Source organism: Ovis canadensis, chromosome 3 (genome assembly GCF_042477335.2).
Source record: "Ovis canadensis isolate MfBH-ARS-UI-01 breed Bighorn chromosome 3, ARS-UI_OviCan_v2, whole genome shotgun sequence".
NCBI classification, from domain to species: domain Eukaryota; kingdom Metazoa; phylum Chordata; class Mammalia; order Artiodactyla; family Bovidae; genus Ovis; species Ovis canadensis.
Genome location: NC_091247.1, coordinates 158,809,729 through 158,829,620, shown reverse-complemented (window position 1 = coordinate 158,829,620; position 19,892 = coordinate 158,809,729). Strand labels below are relative to the sequence as shown.

General features: G+C 38.7%; 1 protein-coding gene across 11 annotated transcripts in view; it reads right to left on the bottom strand.

Moving 5' to 3' along the window:
- Positions 1-19,892, bottom strand: part of GRIP1 (glutamate receptor interacting protein 1) — a 762,378-nt gene that overhangs the window by 462,150 nt on the left and 280,336 nt on the right. For 7 of the 11 annotated variants that reach the window (XM_069584700.1, XM_069584698.1, XM_069584707.1 and 4 more), the window contains exon 1: positions 7,635-9,382. The exons of the other annotated variants lie outside the window; for them this stretch is intronic. In XM_069584700.1, the coding sequence (XP_069440801.1) occupies positions 7,635-7,767 (133 nt within the window). In that variant the 5' untranslated portion in view covers positions 7,768-9,382. Of the gene's footprint in view, positions 1-7,634; positions 9,383-19,892 lie in introns of those variants that run through there. 11 annotated transcript variants of the gene reach the window in all.

The following is a 19,892-nucleotide window of genomic DNA, read 5'->3' as shown; positions in this document are numbered from 1 at the left end:
GTCCCACATCCTTAACCAGCAGGACACAGCTGCCTGGAGAAATAGGTATGGCCTCAGAGTAAGGAAAGGGTGTTATTTTTTGTCTCACATATACCTATATAAGTCCGGGGGCAGGGGTGGGCAGTGGATACATACACACAAGAGCATATGCATGTCCTTTTGGAGGGCTAATTGTCCTGTGCTTGGTATTCTAAAGCACCTAGTTCTAGGACATATACTGATGAAAAAGAACTGCCTTGTGTATGTCCAAGCCCTCGTTTATGCCACTGTAGACAGTGGTGGCAGAACCCCGGTGACATGTGGATAGGGAAGTCATGTGGCCCCCTCTCAAATGAGATTTAACTCTAAACAGGAAACGAGGACAGAGAATGTTAAATGGATAGCAGTTTGTCTGCTAATTGAAATCAGGTCTTCTGCTCAAATCTGTCTATGGCTGTCTTCCTCCAGCTGCCTTGGCTGTGTGAAGCCCTAAGAGACACAGCTCTAAGTACTGCATCTAGACCCTTCAATGGTTCATCTTTGAGGGTCTCTGGCTCTTTGCACTGGTATGGAGGCCTTCATTTTACAAATAAGAAACTGAAGCAGCATAGAGATCTAAGAAATTGCTCTAAAGTCAGGGTTCCTTAGCCCCATTAAGAGAATTACTATTTTGGAGGGTAAGTGAGTGAAAGTCGCTCAGTCGTATCCAACTCTTTGTGATTCCATGGACCATACAGTCCATGAATTCTCCAGGCCAGAATACTGGAGTAGGTAGCCTTTCCCTTGTTCAGGGGATCTTTCCAACCCAGGAACTGAACCCAGATCTCCCACATTGCAGGTGGATTCTCTAGCAGCTGAACCACCAGGGAAGCCCAAGAATACTGGAATGGGTAGCCTATCCCTTCTCCAACGGATCATCCCAACCCAGAAATCAAACCAGGGTCTCCTGCATTGCAGGTGGATTCTTTACCAGCTGAGCTACCAGGGAAGTCCGTTTTTGGAGGGTAGGAACTTAAATTGAAAGACTCTAGTTTTTCTAACTCTGGCATCTATTTCTATTAAATGAAAATACCAAAAAATAGTTTCCAACTTAAAAAAAAAATACCCTTACTCTCAAACTAGAAATGAGCTGATCTGAGTTCCAGTGTTATTTTGGTCCTTTCGAGCTATATGAACTTCAATGTGGGCAGCCCTAGAGACTCCATGGTCTGGACTCGTGACTGTAAAACTCTGAGAGGTCTCTTAATCTTTCATTCTCATCTCTTGTACAGGTTGACTTGATTCTCTCCTATTCCAGACTGTTTTTTCCCATGTGGTAGAGGGCACTGAGTTGAATTTACAAACCCCCAGGGGAGTGCTCTCATTGACCCAGCTTGGTTTATGTGTCCATTGCCAGACCCATCACCCATAATCAAGGCAATGGAATAATATACTTATGGCAGTTTTGATCAATCAATGCTGACCAAATTGGAGTGGAAACAGGGATATTTTAAATATGAGAACTGCTCCTCTCAGGGGAGAATAAAAGAGTTTCAAGGCAGAAAAAATAGATATCTACTACATCATGGAGACACAAAGCACAGGATATATTTTTTATTAAATAAATGGGAGATTTGATGACCTTTAAGAAAAATTTTTAAAATGAAAGAAAAAAGAAAAAATTACCAAATGCATGTAGGTCCAATGCAAAACTCTTCTGGGTTTGTACAGTTAAAACAAAAATAGCATTGAAGGAATTACTCACCTCCACATACCATATGTTACATCGGCAAAAGAATAATGTGAAGAGAGGGAAGGAGTGAAATCTTATTGCATATTAAATCTAACAAGGCCTATGTTTATCTGGGTCAAGATAAAATTTTAAGCATATTAGTGTATTTGTTGGAATACTCAAACAACTTCACATAAAATTTACAGCTTGATTAAAAGAGACATAGGTGTATTCAATGACTTGCTTGATCTGGAAGTGAAAGTGTTCATACTGGAATGATTTAAATAGAAGCTCGAGGTTCACATAGCAAGGATGCTGAGAAAGGACTTCCTATATTAAAAAGCAGGCCTCCCTAACTAAACTCTAAGGATCCTTCCAATTCTAATATTCCTGATAGACATGCCATTTTAAGTCTCCTGAGGGGATACTCATTAACAGAAGTGACGGTATTTGCAAACCACAGAGAAAATGGGAGGTGATACAAAAAATATTTTTGGCTGATTTTTGAGTCAATGTCAATCACTGTTATTAGCATCATCTATAAATAAGATTCGGAGAAGGCAATGGCACCCCACTCCAGTACTCTTGCCTAGAAAATCCCCTGGACGGAGAAGCCTGGTAGGCTGCAGTCCGTGGGGTCGCTAAGAGTCACTTTCTCTTTTTACCTTCATGCATTGAAGAAGGAAATGGCAACTCACTCCAGTGTTCTTGCCTGGAGAATCCCAGGGACGGGGGAGCCTGGCGGGCTAAGGTCCATGGATAGCAAAAGAGTTGAAAAGGACTCAGCAGTTAAACAACAACAATCAATAAGACACCATGCTAATTTGACTTGCAGTATTATATTAGGAATTAATTTTTGTTCAAGAGTTTAGTTTAAGATAAGACAACTCGCTGTTCAAAAGAATAAAGATACCTACAAGGGAAATTAGGATGTCAGTTCACGTGTAGATGGATCTGAGCCCTTAAATATCAGGAGAGTCATCAGAGATCCAAGAGAGTCTGGAATAAAGGATAGAGGCCACACTCTAAGAGTTCTGCCTTCTGGAAGGACCAGTGGAGGTGCGCATAAGTCACATACACTGTTTGTATCCTACTTTATTCATTTAAAAAGACTCAGGTGGACAAATGAATTCTTAGGTCCCATTCAATGCTAATATTCCTTTAAACTATTCCATGTGGGAAAAAATACAGTTTGAGATAATATAGTTGATGATACAAAACATCCCAGACAAATGGAACATGGTAGCCAATCAATTTTCAACCAACAAATGTACTAGAGATGGAAAGCAATTTTTAGGAAAGAAAAATAAGCAGTGTAGTCCATAAACAAGCAAGTTTACCCTGTTTCTGAAACATAATCAATGTTTCTGGTTTGGGAGTTTGTGAATCAAACTAAGTACAGCTAAGGTTTGAATCGTCCAGGATCTTACATCCAAAACCTGCCAGTTCAAAGATTACTGTTTTTAACATAGAAAGAAATGGCTTTGATGCTTGGAAACCTTGGAGAAGTAAGGTTGACCAATGAAATGTGCTACCCTCTCTTCCCTTCCTTTCCGCACCACCCCCCCAACCCCCTGTGATTGTGTGTTCAGCTTTTGCACACAGAAGAACAGGGACAAGCCATCTGTCCAAAGTGTGTGTGAAAGTTCTCACTCTAGAGAATCCGAATCTGTCAATTCCAGGAAGCAGAGAGGATGTGGTTGCATGACTTTACAAAAACCAAACTTGTAAAGGAAACTAGTGAGAAGAAGTTACTTGAACTAATTACACCAATTCCTAAAAAGTCTCACACTACAAATACCCACTACCAAAATTGTTTTTTTCTCCACAAAAACAATGCAGGACATTTTAAAAAGAAATAAAAGAAAGTGAACAGCTCTATAAAAATGCAGTTTGAACATCTCAGGCAATTTAAGGCCTTACTTGACTAACTCCAGACTTTAGATGCAGATATTATTTAATAAAGTGACTTTTATGGATGCACATCACAATTGTTGCTCAATATGCATTAGAATAGGCAAAAAACAACAAAAGAACAAAAAAATTGTTAGTACAAATGACCTATTTTCAAAAGATCTAAACTACATTCCCGTTCCCCCTCTTTCTTTGATTTTCCTGAAAGGACCTCATCTGGAAAGGTGAATGGGTCACTGAAGACTGCCCTGAGCAGCTTCACTGCACAGCTCTCACCTGCCCAGGTGAGTGAGGATGAAAGCAGAGAAGAGTGGTTAGCTTGGAGGAACTCCATGACTAATTCAAAGGCATTACAAGTGCAGAAAGGTGCCAGGGCCACAAGTGGAAGCGGCTCACATACTTTAATATTCAAAAGAGATAAACAAATTCTTCCTTTTTAAGTCATTCAATAACCCTGACCTGCCTGGATCCTGGCACGTATCTCTATCATGGATATGAATAGCACTTAGAGAATGCTTATAAAATGCACGTTATCTGTCTTAGAGCTTGAAAATTATCCAGTGTGGCTAAGTAAAAATATACTTAAAAATAGAGTCAGGATTTATATTTTGCATGATAACAATCAAAATATGATCTATCAGAGTCTTTAAAAAGGCAATACTATAACCAAGTATTTGGTGGAAAACAAATAAAAGCACCAAATATTATGAAATTTAATTTCAGGATCATTTTTTAGCTTTTTGTTGCATTAAGGTTTATAAAGCAGTTCTGTCATCAGTGCCAGGTCTTCTTAAGTGAAAATACCAAATGAATCATCTATGTGAGAATTTCAGAATAAATGGTGGTTTTGGGTAGATTAGATTATGTAAAAGATGAAGGAAGTCTGGGACTTACCAACATGTTCAGAATTTTGTAAGTTGATAAATACTCTACAAAACTCCTTGATATTCAGTAATAGACTATTAACTTAGAGGAAGAGGAATTGCCCTACTGACAATTCTTGCCAGAAAAACAATTTCCTCATGACAGAGGTGAATTTTTTGGTTGAAATCCTTCCCTAAGTACCTTTACCTGAATTATTTAAGAAAATAAAACAAAGTTTAAAACCACAGAGTTCTAGAACTTGAAAAATCTTAAGAAATTCACCTCCTGTTACATTTTATGAAATAAAACCCCAGAAAAGTATGGTGATTTTCCCAAAACAATGTTTTAGTTTAAACTCTAACTTAAGAATTATGAAAGGATGATGAATGAAGAAATCAGATTTTGAAAAGCTAAGCAAAGTCATCCTATGCACAGAGATATTCACTATATCAACATAAAATCAGGGAAGATTTAAAATCAGTCTATCATCATGATCACTGCTAAAACTCGGTTTTGATGGAGTTACAGAAAAATTATCCATTGTTAGAACAACTTCTCTTTCACAGCATCAGACCCTACTGACGTTTTAATTCAAGTTTTTGCATTTCATGAAATTATAAGCTGTGTTTTATTGAAGATAAAGGAAAGATGGTAAAATTTGAAACCAGAACCCTACAGTAGAAGAGACATTATCTGGGATAAAGTTAAACATCAGCAAAGACTTGAGGACGTACTAAAGGAAGGGCAGACTTACTGAGGAATTTTCTGGGAAGGTCTTTCTAGTTCAGTCAGTCATTATTCCTTGTGGTAGTCTGAACTACTGGATAAATGGACAAAACAGAGAGGTATGTTTCTTTCAAGAAACAAACATCACAGTGAGAAAAATAATAATGACACTTCTGGTTTACCAACAGCACCATTAACTAAGATGTGAATGTCATCAGTATATTTCACTAACTTGTAAATCTCAATATAAATAACTTTTCTAAGCCATCTAGGGAAATACAGGGCATAAAATTTTCAAATTGCGCCAAAGACTAATTAGAATAGATATGTTGCAAATGTAATTGAATCCAACCATATTACCTACTTCAGGACTGGTTTTAAGACAATCGTCTATTTTCCTACAACTGTGAAATATAAGGGGATCTCTCTCCTATCCCATTCAGAGAGGCCTTGAAATTGAAGCCAAGAGATGCAATGAGAGGTCATTATGTTATATGACAGGACTTCTTTAAAAGCCCTGGCTATTTGACATCTGATGAAACGTCAAATCCCAAGTGTCAGAGCCCACTGTGACACCTTCTATTTATTACACAGCAGTTTGAAGTTGGGGATTCAATGTACATCAAACTCCACAAAGTTATATGTTACATACTGGGTACTTTTTGAGAGAGCATCAGGGAAAACATGTCAGTTTTGCATCTAAGGCAAATGACTTTTGATGTTCAGTATTTTATTCTTAAAATTTGTCTTTGACAAATCAGATTAAGACATGATTCTCTTTAACAAACTGCACTTAATGTATGATGACTACTGTCCTTGATGTATCATTTTCCAAAGTCTAGTTTAGGGATATTTCTTAGATATCTCCATAAATATTTCTCCTCAAAGGTACATTTTGTAAACTTATAAGTACTTTTGTTTTTCAATTCTTATCAAAACAAGCAAGCATTTGAGACTTGATTCTATCTGCACAAATACATCATAATACAAACCCAAGAAGGTGTGAATTTGACTCGGTATATATTGGTTGTAAGAATGTGCACCATGAACACCAAGGTAACTAAAAGTTTCTAAATTCCCTTTTTTTTCAGTCTCCAAGTTTTCAGAATTATGTATGAAAACTGACAGCACTTTTTGATATGACACAAATCTTAGTTAAATTCAATGGAAACTAAGTTCAGGAAACATAGATCGTCACTACAATAGAATAGACTATCTATGTAAAAAAATAAAAGAAACATCTCCAAAACTCAGGAATTACTGCAGAAAAGCAACACAGCCATATTATTCAAGCAAATATCAAAGAATTATAATTTTGCATTTTTATGCTTTTGCTACCACATTAATTTTCAAATCTCAACTTTCATCAGCCACAACAGGATTTTTGGCATTTAAAACTAACTCTCATGGATTTCAATATCACTGATACAGAATCTAAATTATCAGTGAACACTCAAAAGTTGTGAATGGTATATATTCATGGTTAGACATCAAAAGGTCAGGACAAATTAGAACTGAAATACAAGTTTATACAGATTCTTATTCAAGAAGATAAAAATAACTTAAATTTTGTAAATGTGGAGCATGCATAACTGCCAATGTCTCCCATTTAAGATACCTCATAAATCATGTAGCTGCTGGCTCTCTCTGCACCTTTAGGCATTTCTGGGCACTTAAAAACTATTGGGACAAGTCCAAATCTCACAAGGAACTTACAGCAGCAATAAGTACAAGACAAAATTCCAGTTCTCTGCTATTTAGAAGCTCATTTACAAATACCTTAATATGGATATATTCTTTTTTTCTTAAGGTCATTGCTTCTAGCTGACAGCAAGTAAGAGTTCCCTTAATAATAAAATTACAAACATGCATCAGAGAAAAGCATTTAAACTTCCTTCTACAAACAACACCTTGGATTAATCATAGATAACTGTCTACTAGAAGTCTGCATGATGAACAGTAATTATCAGCATCAACTTGAACAAGAACATTTATTTCTTCCAAATAAACTAGTCTCTCTTACTCAGAACAACAACAACCACCAAAAACAGTTATCTAAAAGCAACAATTACAACAGAACATATTCTAACCACCTACTACATTGACTTGCAAGATACTTTTTTGAATGACTCATTAAAATACTAACATTATAAATTAATTGCACTGAAAATATAACATCTTAGAGAAAAACCTGAATGAACCTTTTAGCCAATCCAATATTAACCTGTGTAGAGATCTGGACCCTTTATACTGTTTAGATGCTGATAGCTATCCTTGCAACAAATCAAGCAAAATGTAGCACTTCAGTACTTACAGAACAGCTCCCAGAGAACACCATCTGGAAAACCTTTTGCATTTAAGATTAAAGCTGCACGCAAGGTTTATTGTGAGCCCCAGCATGCGAGAAGGAACAGGAGGAGGGTGGAGGGTAAGCGCTTACTTCGAAAATGCTCTGAAGCGTAATAATACACATCCTCGTAGCCCTCGTGGTAATCCTCTTCTGGTCGGTACTTTTTCCCCTTTCTTCTCCTGGATCTTCTTATCTGCTTGACAAATCCCAGGAAGCGGTCCATCTCTCGCTCCCCGCACCACCTGGCTCAGCCAGCACAGGAGTGGAGCAACAGCCCAGCTGCTTGGGAGTCGGTGGAGCATGAATGCCCAGCACCGAACCTGGGGCTGGGGGACGCGCTACCCTTCCATCTGCCTCGGTGCCACCAGCAAGGCAGAGATTTTAGCCGGGGTGAGGAGGGAAAAATAACGGTATGAGTTTACCCGGACCAGATTTCTTACTTTGCTCAATAACCTTTCAAGTGTGTAATTTAGAAAGCATTTTAGAAAAAGAAAAAGAGAGAGAAAGTGAAATGATCATGAAAGACTAAGAGAAAAAAATCAAGGGCAAAGCGTTGAATTTCAAATCGCTTTAAAACAAAACAAAATAAAGTTCAACCAGCGATTCCGCTGAGACTCGAGGAGTCCCAGCGCTAGAATTTCACTATCCAATGTCTCCATCATCAGGGACGGGGGTGTAGGAGGAGAGAGGGGCGGGGAAACTTGTTAGTCAATGGACTGAACCAAAGCTGGAGACGGAAAATACTTTTTCTTACCTGCTCATCCCTCCCCAACTACCCGAGTCCAGCACCCAAGCACAGGCTTGGGAAAAGTCTTGGCAAACTATTGTTTCCATGGGGCTGATGGATTAACCCTTAGTTCTCTCCTGCATATCATATTAATGAGCTGCAAAGTGGTTTCATCCATATACACTGCCTCTTGCTGACAAAAGTGTGCAGTATGTGTTAATTGGAGCAGCAGGGAGAAGGCTCAGCAGCTGCTTTCAAATGACACATTTACCCACTGGGCATTAATGTATTCGAATCGCTGTTTGATCTAAATATTAAAATGCACTTCACAGAGAGGTTTCTCATAGGCTTAGTAACACCATACCATAATCAGCAAATAAAGGAAACTGCATGCTTTGGTGAAAGAAATACAAAACATCCAACTCTGCTTACTCTGAACTCAAATATAAATCTGGCTGGGTTTTTACACCTTTTTAAAAAATATGAAAATGAATGGGCTAAGTAGCAAATAAAATTTACTTCTTAGTGAAGATGTAAGGAGGGAAAGTTTTGAAAAATGCTCATACCCTATTTGTCCTTTGTTTCCATAATCTCAACCCTTTTTTGTGTGTGTTTGTTTAAGTATGACAATCAGAAACACCTCAGACTAGAAAGAAGAGGTACACTAAAGACTAGACAGGTCAGGGTTAATCAGGAATAATCTTTTTCTCTCCATTTTCTTTTTCAGATCTTTCAATGAAGGCGAATTTTTAACACCAGGAAAAATTTGATTTGTTTACACTATAATGAATCAAATCATGTCAGCATATTACCTACTAAATTAATAATATTCTGCAGCTCCATATTCCCAGAAATGTAATTTTTAAAAAAGCTCCTTACTGTATAAAGATCATTCAATATCTATGCAATATCAAGTCTGTAGGAACACCCCAGAGGGTCTTCCAGAGGAAAGTGACTGCACTTTGCATTATCTGTTCTTAGATTCACAAGCAATCTGTCTCACCTCTAGATTGTGACAGCTCTCTATTTTCAGATATTAATTACTAATGATGGAGTAGGGAGACACTTACTCAAAGAGGTAAAAATTAGTCAACCAAGAATATTTTGGCCCTAACATATGTAGTTAGATTTACAGTTAGACTCAGTGATTACATGGATCTCCCCTATTCCTAGAGATTTCCCTTTTTTATGCCCATGAAGAGAAATACAAACTTAATGATGCTGACATAAAGATACTATAAACGGTTTTATGAACAACTTTAAACAAAAAAATCACCTGTCTGGTGTTTTCAAATCATTTATTATTCTGACACCCTCAACCAAAATAAACTAGAATGATTTAGAAATGGTGAGCTAACAATTTGAAGATCTGGAGTCGGGATCTTGAGTAGGTCACTAAATAAATGATAATAATAACAATGCATAACCTTTTCTTTCAGTTAATCCTAACCACCTTTATAAGGAGGTGATACCTCTATGGATTAGGAAAGAAGGTTCAAAGGTGTTTTATCCAAGATCACGCAGGTAACACTGCCAAGTATTATCTAGTACCAAGTATTTTATCATACAAATTCAGAGATTATCTTGAGCATCCAAGAAGTATTTTTCATTCAGTGATTCAATTTTTCTTTCTGTGTACTTGTGATATTGAAATCGAGTTTGAAAATAGTTGCTGACTTTTCTTTTTAATTGAGCTAAACATATATCCTGGGTTATATGACTATCAAATATACTTTCCCCCAGAGGCGGTATAGGCAATAAATTTTATACAACTACTTCTGACTTATTATAACTCCTAAATTTGTGGTGTCCACATTAGGCTTTATAGTTATTAGCTCCCAGTTCAGCCTGAAAGAACTGACAATACAGAATAGATGATACTTTAACAAAAGAACCTCTTTGCAGAAATCAATCTGAAAACACTCCACTATCGCTGATTTTTAATTCTACTATTTAAAGAGACTGAGAGTTTCCCAAGCAATGATAAATACCCATTTTTTGAACAAGAACCAACACAAAGTAAAATTATCTACATATGAGACTGTTCTCATAAATACACAGAAATCATGCTTAAGCACCTTTCTATTATTTTCCTAGATTTGTAGGATTTTGAGAGGTTAACATTCTGGCATGTGATTATAACAAGATTATTACAGAAGATGAGATTTGGTGGAGCTACAGAAGAGTTTCAAGTTCAGCCATAGATTTGGAAGAGAGTGGTAGGAGGTGACAGGCCTATTAAAACAATCACAGATGCTTGGGAAGCAGGAATAGGGAATCCGCTTTATTTAGAGGAGGTCTACTTGGGTCACAGAAAATGAAGAAAGGGGGGAGTGAATGACATGAGGGAAAGGGAGCTCTGTGTATGTGTCACAGTCCAAAGGACAGAAGGCGAGACACCTGCTGCCCTGCCTGGAGGCGGGGTGCTTGAAGTCAGGATCCCTTAATCCATCTTCCTCCAGCCCAGACCTCTGGGCCCAGAATTCTTCCCTCATTCTATCCTAAATATCCCATGCTTAGCAAACTAAAATCTAAAAGAACTGATGCTATGCAATAATGAACTAAGATTCCACAACAATTGGCAAATTAGTGAAGTTCAAATACATTCAGTTAAGTACAGGACTGTTTCTGTAGAGTCGCTCTTTCACCCCAGACCACAAACACAGCTAAGTGGTGCTATTCCCCAGTGACTGCACTCTACAGTCCGAGCAGATGGGAAGGTTTAGAGGTTGCAAATGGCAGTTCACAGAACAAGCAATCCCCACAAATGTGTTTGGTTTGGCTCACACTGGAGGTTTTTTTTTTTTTAATGGGCTAACATCTAAAAGTTAGGAATTTCACAAAGACATTATTTTTTTCCTTGAAAAGTCAAAAGATCTGACAGCTCTGAATCCAGTTCCAACATTGCAACCATGGACTAAAACTGAGTCCATAAATAAATAAACGTGTGCTTTCCACTGAGCCACAGTCCCTCCCCTGGGCCCAGTTCACTCATCCAGTTACCATCTGCCCCCTGCAGGCATTTATACTTGTGAGCCTTGGTTGAGGTGTTATCCTGCCAGTTCCAATGCACTAAGTTAAGAGAAATTTCAGCTCCCTTATATTTTCATGTAAAGAAAGCAGATTATTATGACAAATTGGTTTTAGTTGAACTAAATGTTCACTAAATTGTAAAATTAAATGTCTTAGACAAAAACTTGGGAAGATGGGAAAATAAAGCAGATTGAATTATTCAACAAAATGTGCTTCAACCGAGAATAGCAGATACATGTTAGCCAGTATTTTTTTAAACGCTAATTCTTTCCTTTCTAGGAAGTAGGTAATAGTTGCCATGGCTTTCCCACTCTTCTAAATTAGATTCTCCACTGTCTTTCAGGGAAAGAGGAAGAGATCAAATATTGAGATTAAGTCTTCTGACAGTGTTCCCTAGATCTCTGATTAGTTCGGGCCCTTCTGTGTTTATTTAGATTGAGTAGTGGTTAGAGTATTTTCTGAGTAGTAATATGGAACATCCAATCTACTAGAGAAATCTTTGAGACATTAAGTCAGTCTTGCTCTTATAGGTGCCACGGTATTTACGCATGATGCCCAACACTGTGGTAGACTCCCTGTTACTACAGGGGAGATGCTCAAACATACTGAAGGGGAGACAGGGAAAAGACACTGTTCCCTGGCAATAAACCTGTCAGACCGAACCCACTTTACTACAGCATGTGATTTGTGATATACTCCAATTAGTCTAAATGAAATTCATAGATCATATAACTCATAAACATATAACTTCAACATTAAATACCTTAACCAATAATTTTACATTTAAATATCTATTTAATAATATTAAATTATAATAAATTATAAAATTAAATAATATATATTTAAATAATAGATATAAAATTAAATAATAGATATTAAATATATATTTAAATTAGATAATTAAATTTGAGGACACCAGAAGATGGCATTAGATCTTTGCTGCTGCTGCTGCTAAGTCGCTTCAGTTGTGTCCGACTGTGTGAGACCCCACAGATGGCAGCCCACCAGGCTCCCCCGTCCCTGGGATTCTCCAGGCAAGAACACTGGAGTGGGTTACCATTTCTCTCTCCAATGCATGAAAGTAAAAAATGAGAGGGAAGTCACTGAGTAGATCTTTGCACCAACTTCTAATAAACAATTTCAGACTTAAGAGATAATCAAAAGCCATTCCATACAATGTACATAAAATAAATGGGTAGAGTCACAGGTAGACAGCACAGTAAAAATTAGTGTGTTAACTGTGTATTAAAATGGTGAAAAATATCTCATGTCAAAAAAAAAGAAAAAACAAATCACGGACTGGGAGAAGATATCCACACAAGGCACATCTCATAAGTCACTGTTACCCAAAATATACGAAGAGCACTTAAAACTCAACAATAAGAAGACAAACTACCCAGTTGAAAAATGAGGCTAAGACTTTAATAGACATGTCACCAAGGAAGATTTACAGCCGACACATAAGCATACGAAAAGATGTTCCACATGATGTGGCATCAGGAATTGCAAACGAAATCAGTAATGAGATACCCACTACACCTACTAGAATGGACAAAATCCGGAACACTGACCGCGAAATGCCTGTGCGGATGTGCAACAGGAACATTCAGTCACTGCCGGCGGAAATGCAAAATGGCACAGCAACTCTGGATGACAGTTTGGCAGTTTCTTACCAAACTAAACATATTGTTAACAAACAATTCATCAATCACACTCCTTGGTATTCACCCAAAGAAGCTGAAAACTTCTGTCCACACAAAAATCCGTATTCAGATGTTTATGATAGCTTTATTCATAATTGCCTAAACTTGGGGTGCTAACTGGCCCTTCAGTAGTAAGTAAATAAATAAGCTTTGATACATTAGATAATGGAATTCGGCATCAAACAGAAATGAGCTATCCAGCCAGGATGAAATGGGGGAATTTTAAATTCATATTTAGATCCACAAATGTATATTTAGTCCACAAAGAGTTGGACTGACTGAATTGAAAGAGGTCAGTATGAGAAGGCTGCATATCATGACGATTCCAGTCATATGATTTTCTGGAAAAGGCAAAACTATGGAGACAGTAAAAAGATTAGTGGTTGCTAGAAGTTAGCAGGGAGGGAGGGATGAAAAGGCAGAACACACAGGGTTTCTGTTAAACTACTCTGAAGATATTACGGGCTTCCCTGGTGGCTCAGTGGTAAAGAACCCGCCTGCCAATGCAGGAGATGCAGGTTTGATCCCTGGGCAGGGAAGATCCCCTGGAGAAGGAAATGGCAACCCACTCCAGTATTCTTGCCTGGGAAATCCCAGAGACAGAGGAGCCTGGCGGGCTACAGTCCACGGGGTTGCAAAGAGTCAGGTACCGCTGAGTGAGCACACACACACAGACACACACAGACATACACACACAGAACAACACTCATGCCTCTGTATATAACATCATTAGCTTCTAGACTCAAATAATTACAAATAAGCCTTCATTTACAGGAATATTTATTCATACAGATATTTGAATGTTGTAAAGATGCGGGATATTTAGAAGAGTTTCCCCCTTTATCAATAAGGATTACTGAACCCCAAGCCCCCATCCACAGAATGCTGGTCTCCTTCCCCTTTTCTCAAACTTTGCCCATCATTATGACAATCCAAAATGTCCTTATGTTTCCAATAGGGACATCTTGCGTCTTCTTTCTGACAACCACAGAGCTAAATTATAAATTAACCAGGCAAATGAAGCCTTACTCCTAGAATTCTGACTCTGTGTGTAATACCTACCCCCAACCCCACCCTACCTTTGTTCTCCTTGTTTAAGATACTTTGAAGTGTGAAGACTAAGTTTATCACTCAGCTATTTCAGCAGTTGATATTCAAAGACAGGTAATATCCTAAGAAAAATGAACAGCATAATACTAATCCTTTGTGCCTTCTTGCTCTTTATGAATCTGTGCAAAATTTAAGAGAAACTAAGTTCCAAAAGGAATGCGTCAAATTAAAAATAAGTTCTTCACAGCATTTCCAAGGAATTTAAATTATTATTTTGCCAGTAACTGCACTCAGATTTACTAGAAGGAGAACACTGTCTGTTGGTATACTAGAATGAAGCCATTCTAGATAAAATCACCAAAGCTCTGCAATCAACCAGTGCTCTAGTTTGTACATTTATCTCAGTAATGAAAACACTTGTTTTCACTGTTAAAAAAAAAAATGACAAAACAATAGCTCATGGTTAAACCAGCACCACAGCCTGAAGTAAAATGCTTTCAATGTACAAGTAAATGTTTTCTAAGCTCTCCTCAGGAGTAATATCTGTGGGTAGAGACACATCCACACAGAGACAGGCACTCACTGAGCAGATGCTCAGCAAATCCTTTTTTTCTTTTTGTATTAATGATAGTAATGTGAAGATGCCTTACTTAACAAAAGATAGGTAATCTAATTCCATATATTTTTTAAGAATTTAGATTCACAAAATTTTGATGTTTGAAAATATTTCAGACATCACTCCCAGCTTCTCTATTCCCCATGAACATTCAAACCTGAGGTTTCCATCAGATTCTCCAGAAATCCTACAAGGCCCATTCTTAGATTTATGTCTTTCTTTCTTGCTTGCTTTTGCCATGCCATGCAGCATGTAGGATTTTTAGTTCCTGACCAGGGATAGAACCCATGACCTCTGCGTTAGGAGTGAAGAGTCAACCACTGGACTGCCAGAGAAGTCCATGGACCTATGTCTTCTTGGCGCACCTCGGACCCTACCCTGCAGCAGAATAAATGATGTTTCCTCTACAGTCTGACTACTCTCTGCTTCTGCCTCTCTTAACATAACTCTTGCCTCCACAATCTCCCTCGACTCAGCAGTCTAGTTAGTTAATGCGCGGTATGTAAAATGGCATGCATATTTTTCTCATTTGATCTGCTATCATTGTTATATTTCAGGGAAAATTATAAATATATGTTTCATTTACCTGTCACCTTTACCTCCCTTTGCTCTTGCTTCCTATAAGGCTGTTTTCAATTAACCCTTAATAATAATAATAATGAAGGAAAAGGAAGCCTAGTGTGCTGCAGTCCATGGGGTCGCAAAGAGTCAGACGCAACTGAGTGACTGAACAACAACAATATGGCAAAAATAAATTTAAATATCTATTGCACTGAGCCAGTCTCCAAGAGCTTCATGAACTCATTTAATCCTCGTGACAATTTTAGGAAGTTAGTACTGTCATTTGCCCTTATTTGTAGATAAGAAAAGGAGATACAGAATAGTTAAGTAACTTGCTCTCTGTTGCACAGCTGATGGTGGCATATTTACTAGTTTTAAATGAAATCCATAGATCAGATAACCAGTACATACCATAGATCATATAACCATTATATAGATGATTTTATATATATATATATATGGTTCAGTTCAATCACTCAGTCATGTCTCTTGCGACCCCATGGTCCGCAGCATACCAGGCCTCTCTGTCCATCACCAACTCTCAGAGTTTACTCAAACTCGTGTCCATTGAGTCGTGATGATCTCCAACCACCTTATCCTCTGTCTTCCCCTTCTTCTCCCACCTTCAATCTTTCCCAGGTTCAGGGTCTTTTCAAATGAGTCAGTTCTTCGCATTAGGTGGCCAAAGTACTGGAGTTTCAGCTTCAGCCTCAATCCTTCCGATGAATATTCAGGACTGACTTCCTTTAGGATGGACTGGTTGGATCTCCTTGTTGTCCAAGGGACTTTCAAGAATCTTCTCCAACACCACAGTTCAAAAGCATCAATTCTTCAGCACTCAGCTTTCTTTATAGTCCAACTCTTACATCCATACATGACTACTGGAAAAACTATAGCTTTGACTAGACAGACCTTTGTTGGCAAAGCAATGTCTCTGCTTTTTAATAATATATATAACTTTCTAATAATAAACCAGGCAGTTTAGAGTTTATGCTTTTTTAACTATCATGCTATGCTGTCTCTCAAGAGTTATACTACTTGAACAGTATCTTTAAATGACAATTATAAGAAATTGCTATAGCTAGTTGAATGTTGATGTCGCTCTAAACACTCAAATGAATGATCTTACAGATTTATTTAAATTTTACAGTGTGCTGGAAATGATCTATTTTGCAAATATATAAATGATGTAAAGTATGGTGAAAAACTTTAGATGTGAAATGAAGTTAAATATCTGCAAGCGGAATTGCATTTGTTTTTTCAAATTCCCTTAATGCAAAAGTTTGATGCCCCTGCCTAAATGTGTGTTTTTTTTTTTTTTTTTGTGCTTTTTTGTTCTCATTTGGGAGATCGTGTTATATGCTCAATGTCTGATGACCGGATGAAAGATGGAATGAAGAGTGAATAAATGGATGAATGAATAATTGATGAAGAATGGCTTAAGAGATAAGATTTGCCTAGCCTTGCTCACCGAGAGTGGGAGAGCTGTTACATAGTGGAAATATAGCCAAGTCCACATCCACTAGGCTAACAGAGCATGGAGAAGACAGAGATGGGAATGGAGGCATGAAAAACAAATTTCGACTTGCTGTCTTGACCTCCCTGTGATGCTCTAAGAAAATACAGCCAGTAAGTCACTGCCTCTTAAAGGGGAGACAGACTTGAATGAGAGACATGGAGCAGACCTAAGCCCACCACTGAAGCCAAGACCATCTGCTCTGCAGCCTGAAGCAGAGGGGCCAGACTGGAAAGTGAAAGTGAAAGTCGCTCAGTCATGTCCAGCTCTTTGTGACCCCATAACTACATATTCCATGGAATTCTCCAGGCCAGAATACTGGAGTGGGTAGCCTTTCCCCTGTCCAGGGGATCTTCCCAATTCAGGGATCTAACCCAGGTCTCCCACATTGCAGGCAGATTCTTTGCCAGCTGAGTCCAGAGGGAAGTGCAGGCTCTGCATACCTGTGAGCAGGAGAATAGAAATGACATTTATTGTAAACCACTGGATTTGCGTGGGGCTCATAATGAGGACTGGAAAAGGCAATGGCACCCCACTCCAGTACTCTTGCCTGGAAAATCCATGGATGGAGGAGCCTGGAAGGCTGTAGTTCATGGGGTCGCTAAGAGTCAGACATGACTGTGCAACTTCATTTTCACTTTTTACTTTCATGCATTGGAGAAGGAAATGGCAACCCACTCCAGTGTTCTTGCCTGAAGAATCCCAGGGATGGGGAAGCCTGGTGGGCTGCCGTCTATGGGGTCACACAGAGTTGGACACAACTGAAGTGACTTAGCAGCATCAGTGGGATAATGAGGATATATTGCTCCCCTGGTGGCTCAGAGGTTAAAATGTCTGACTCCAATGCAGGAGACCCGGATTTGATCCCTGGGTCGGGAAGATCCCCTGGAGAAGGAAATGGCAACCCACTCCAGTATTCTGGCCTGGAGAATCTCATGGACAGAGGAGCCTGGTAGGCTACAGTTCACGGGGTTGCAAAGAGTCGGACACGACTGGGCAACTTCACTTTCACTTTTTACTTTCATGCATTGCAGAAGGAAATGGCAACCCACTCCAGTGTTCTTGCCTGGAGAATCCCAGGGATGGGGAAACCTGGTGGGCTGCCGTCTACGGGGTCACACAGAGTCGGACACGACTGAAGTGACTTAGCAGCATCAGTGGCATAATGAGGATATATTAGAGTAGGTTGACTAGGGTACCATTGCCAACTTACCTAGTACAGTTCATGCTGCACTGCAAAGGCCTCATTTTAAAACCCTTTTTTTCTAGACTGGTAGGACATAGAACAAGAGTCACACCTTACTAACGTTTAGATCTTTGGTCTCTGCAAGAGCACTGGTCACAGAGTAGATGTTCAATACATGTTTAAAGATGAAATGAATGGATGGAAGGAAGAGTCTTATATAATGTAGCAATTTTATTTCAGTTCTGATTGAAACCACTGGAGTGCCCACCCCCAGGCACTGAGTTGGCCCAAATAAACATTGGGGGAGCTTCAGAAATAGAACAGTGACCACCTAGAAAATGTCAAGGAATTTGTCCCAGATGATGACTGGCACTGATCATTGTTTCTGTTGCTCCAAGAAGGTTTATCTTGACACAATGCACCCACGAAGAGAATCCTATCTGGGTCCTCCAGAAATTAAGGTCAGGTTAAGAAAGATTCTTTCCAGTTTGAGAATTAGTAATGGGCTATCTGTTAGAAAAACTAAATTAGGCTTGATCTTAACTCTAAAGAAAAAAACATCAACCATTCCTTACATTCTTTAGACACTGAAATAAACCCATTTCTGCCTTTCTCTATTTTTAACCCCCAGTAGATGTTTTTGGAATTGGATGTTTCTGGAGTTCTGGATTATGAGAGAATAATTTCATAATCCATGTAACTCAAAGGCCAATCTAAGGAAAGAAATTCTGGTCTACCTATTAAAGTTTCACTTATTCTAATTATTTCATGTCAGGAAATTTAGTCTCATGGCAAAAGCAAACTGTAAAATCTTGTCAGAAAAGGTTGGAATATGTTTTTGTACAAAAAATACATATATTTGAAAAAATAATGTAAATTGTTTTCTGTTGGATTATTTTTTCAAAAGAATTGTATGGAGTATAGAGTTTGTTGCTAACTCTTTCAAAATAACCAAACTAGTTTTGCAAGTGTGCATACTCTGACCTGTCTCTTGAGAAACCTATATGCAGGTGAGGAAACAACAGTTAGAACTGGACATGGAACAACAGATTGGTTCCAAATAGGAAAAGGAGTATGTCAAAGATGTATACTGTCACCCTGTTTATTTAACTTATACGCAGAAAACATCATGAGAAATGCTGGGCTGGAAGAAACACAAGCTGGAATCAAGATTGCCGGGAGAAATATCAATTACCTCAGATATGCAGATGACACCACCCTTATGGCAGACAGTGAAGAGGAACTAAAAAGCCTCTTGATGAAAGTGAAAGAGGAGAGTGAAAAAGTTGGCTTAAAGCTCAACATTCAGAAAACGAAGATCATGGCATCTGGTCCTATCACTTCATGGCAAATAGATGGGGAAACAGTGTCAGACTTTATTTTGGGGGGCTCCAAAATCACTGCAGATGGTGATTGCAGCCATGAAATTAAAAGACTCTTACTCTTTGGAAGAAAAGTTATGACCAACCTAGATAGCATATTCAAAAGCAGAGACATTACTTTGCCAACAAAGGTCCATCTAATCAAGGCTATGGTTTTTCCAGTGGTCATGTATGGATCTGAGAGTTGGACTGTGAAGAAAGCTGAGCACCGAAGAATTGATGCTTTTGAATCGTGGTGTTGGAGAAGACTCTTGGGAGTCTTGACAGTCTTGACTCTCTTGGACTGCAAGGAGATCCAACCAGTCCATTCTAATGGAGATCAGCCCTGGGATTTCTTTGGAGGGAATGACGCTGAAGCTGAAACTCCAGTACTTTGGCCACCTCATGCAAAGAGTTGACGCATTGGAAAAGACTCTGTTGCTGGCAGGGACTGGGGGCAGGAGGAAAAGGGGACAACAGAGGGTGAGATGGCTAGATGGCATCACCGGCTCGATGGACGTGAGTTTGAGTGAACTCCGGGAGTTGGTGATGGACAGGGAGGCCTGATTCATGGGGTCGCAAAGAGTCGGATATG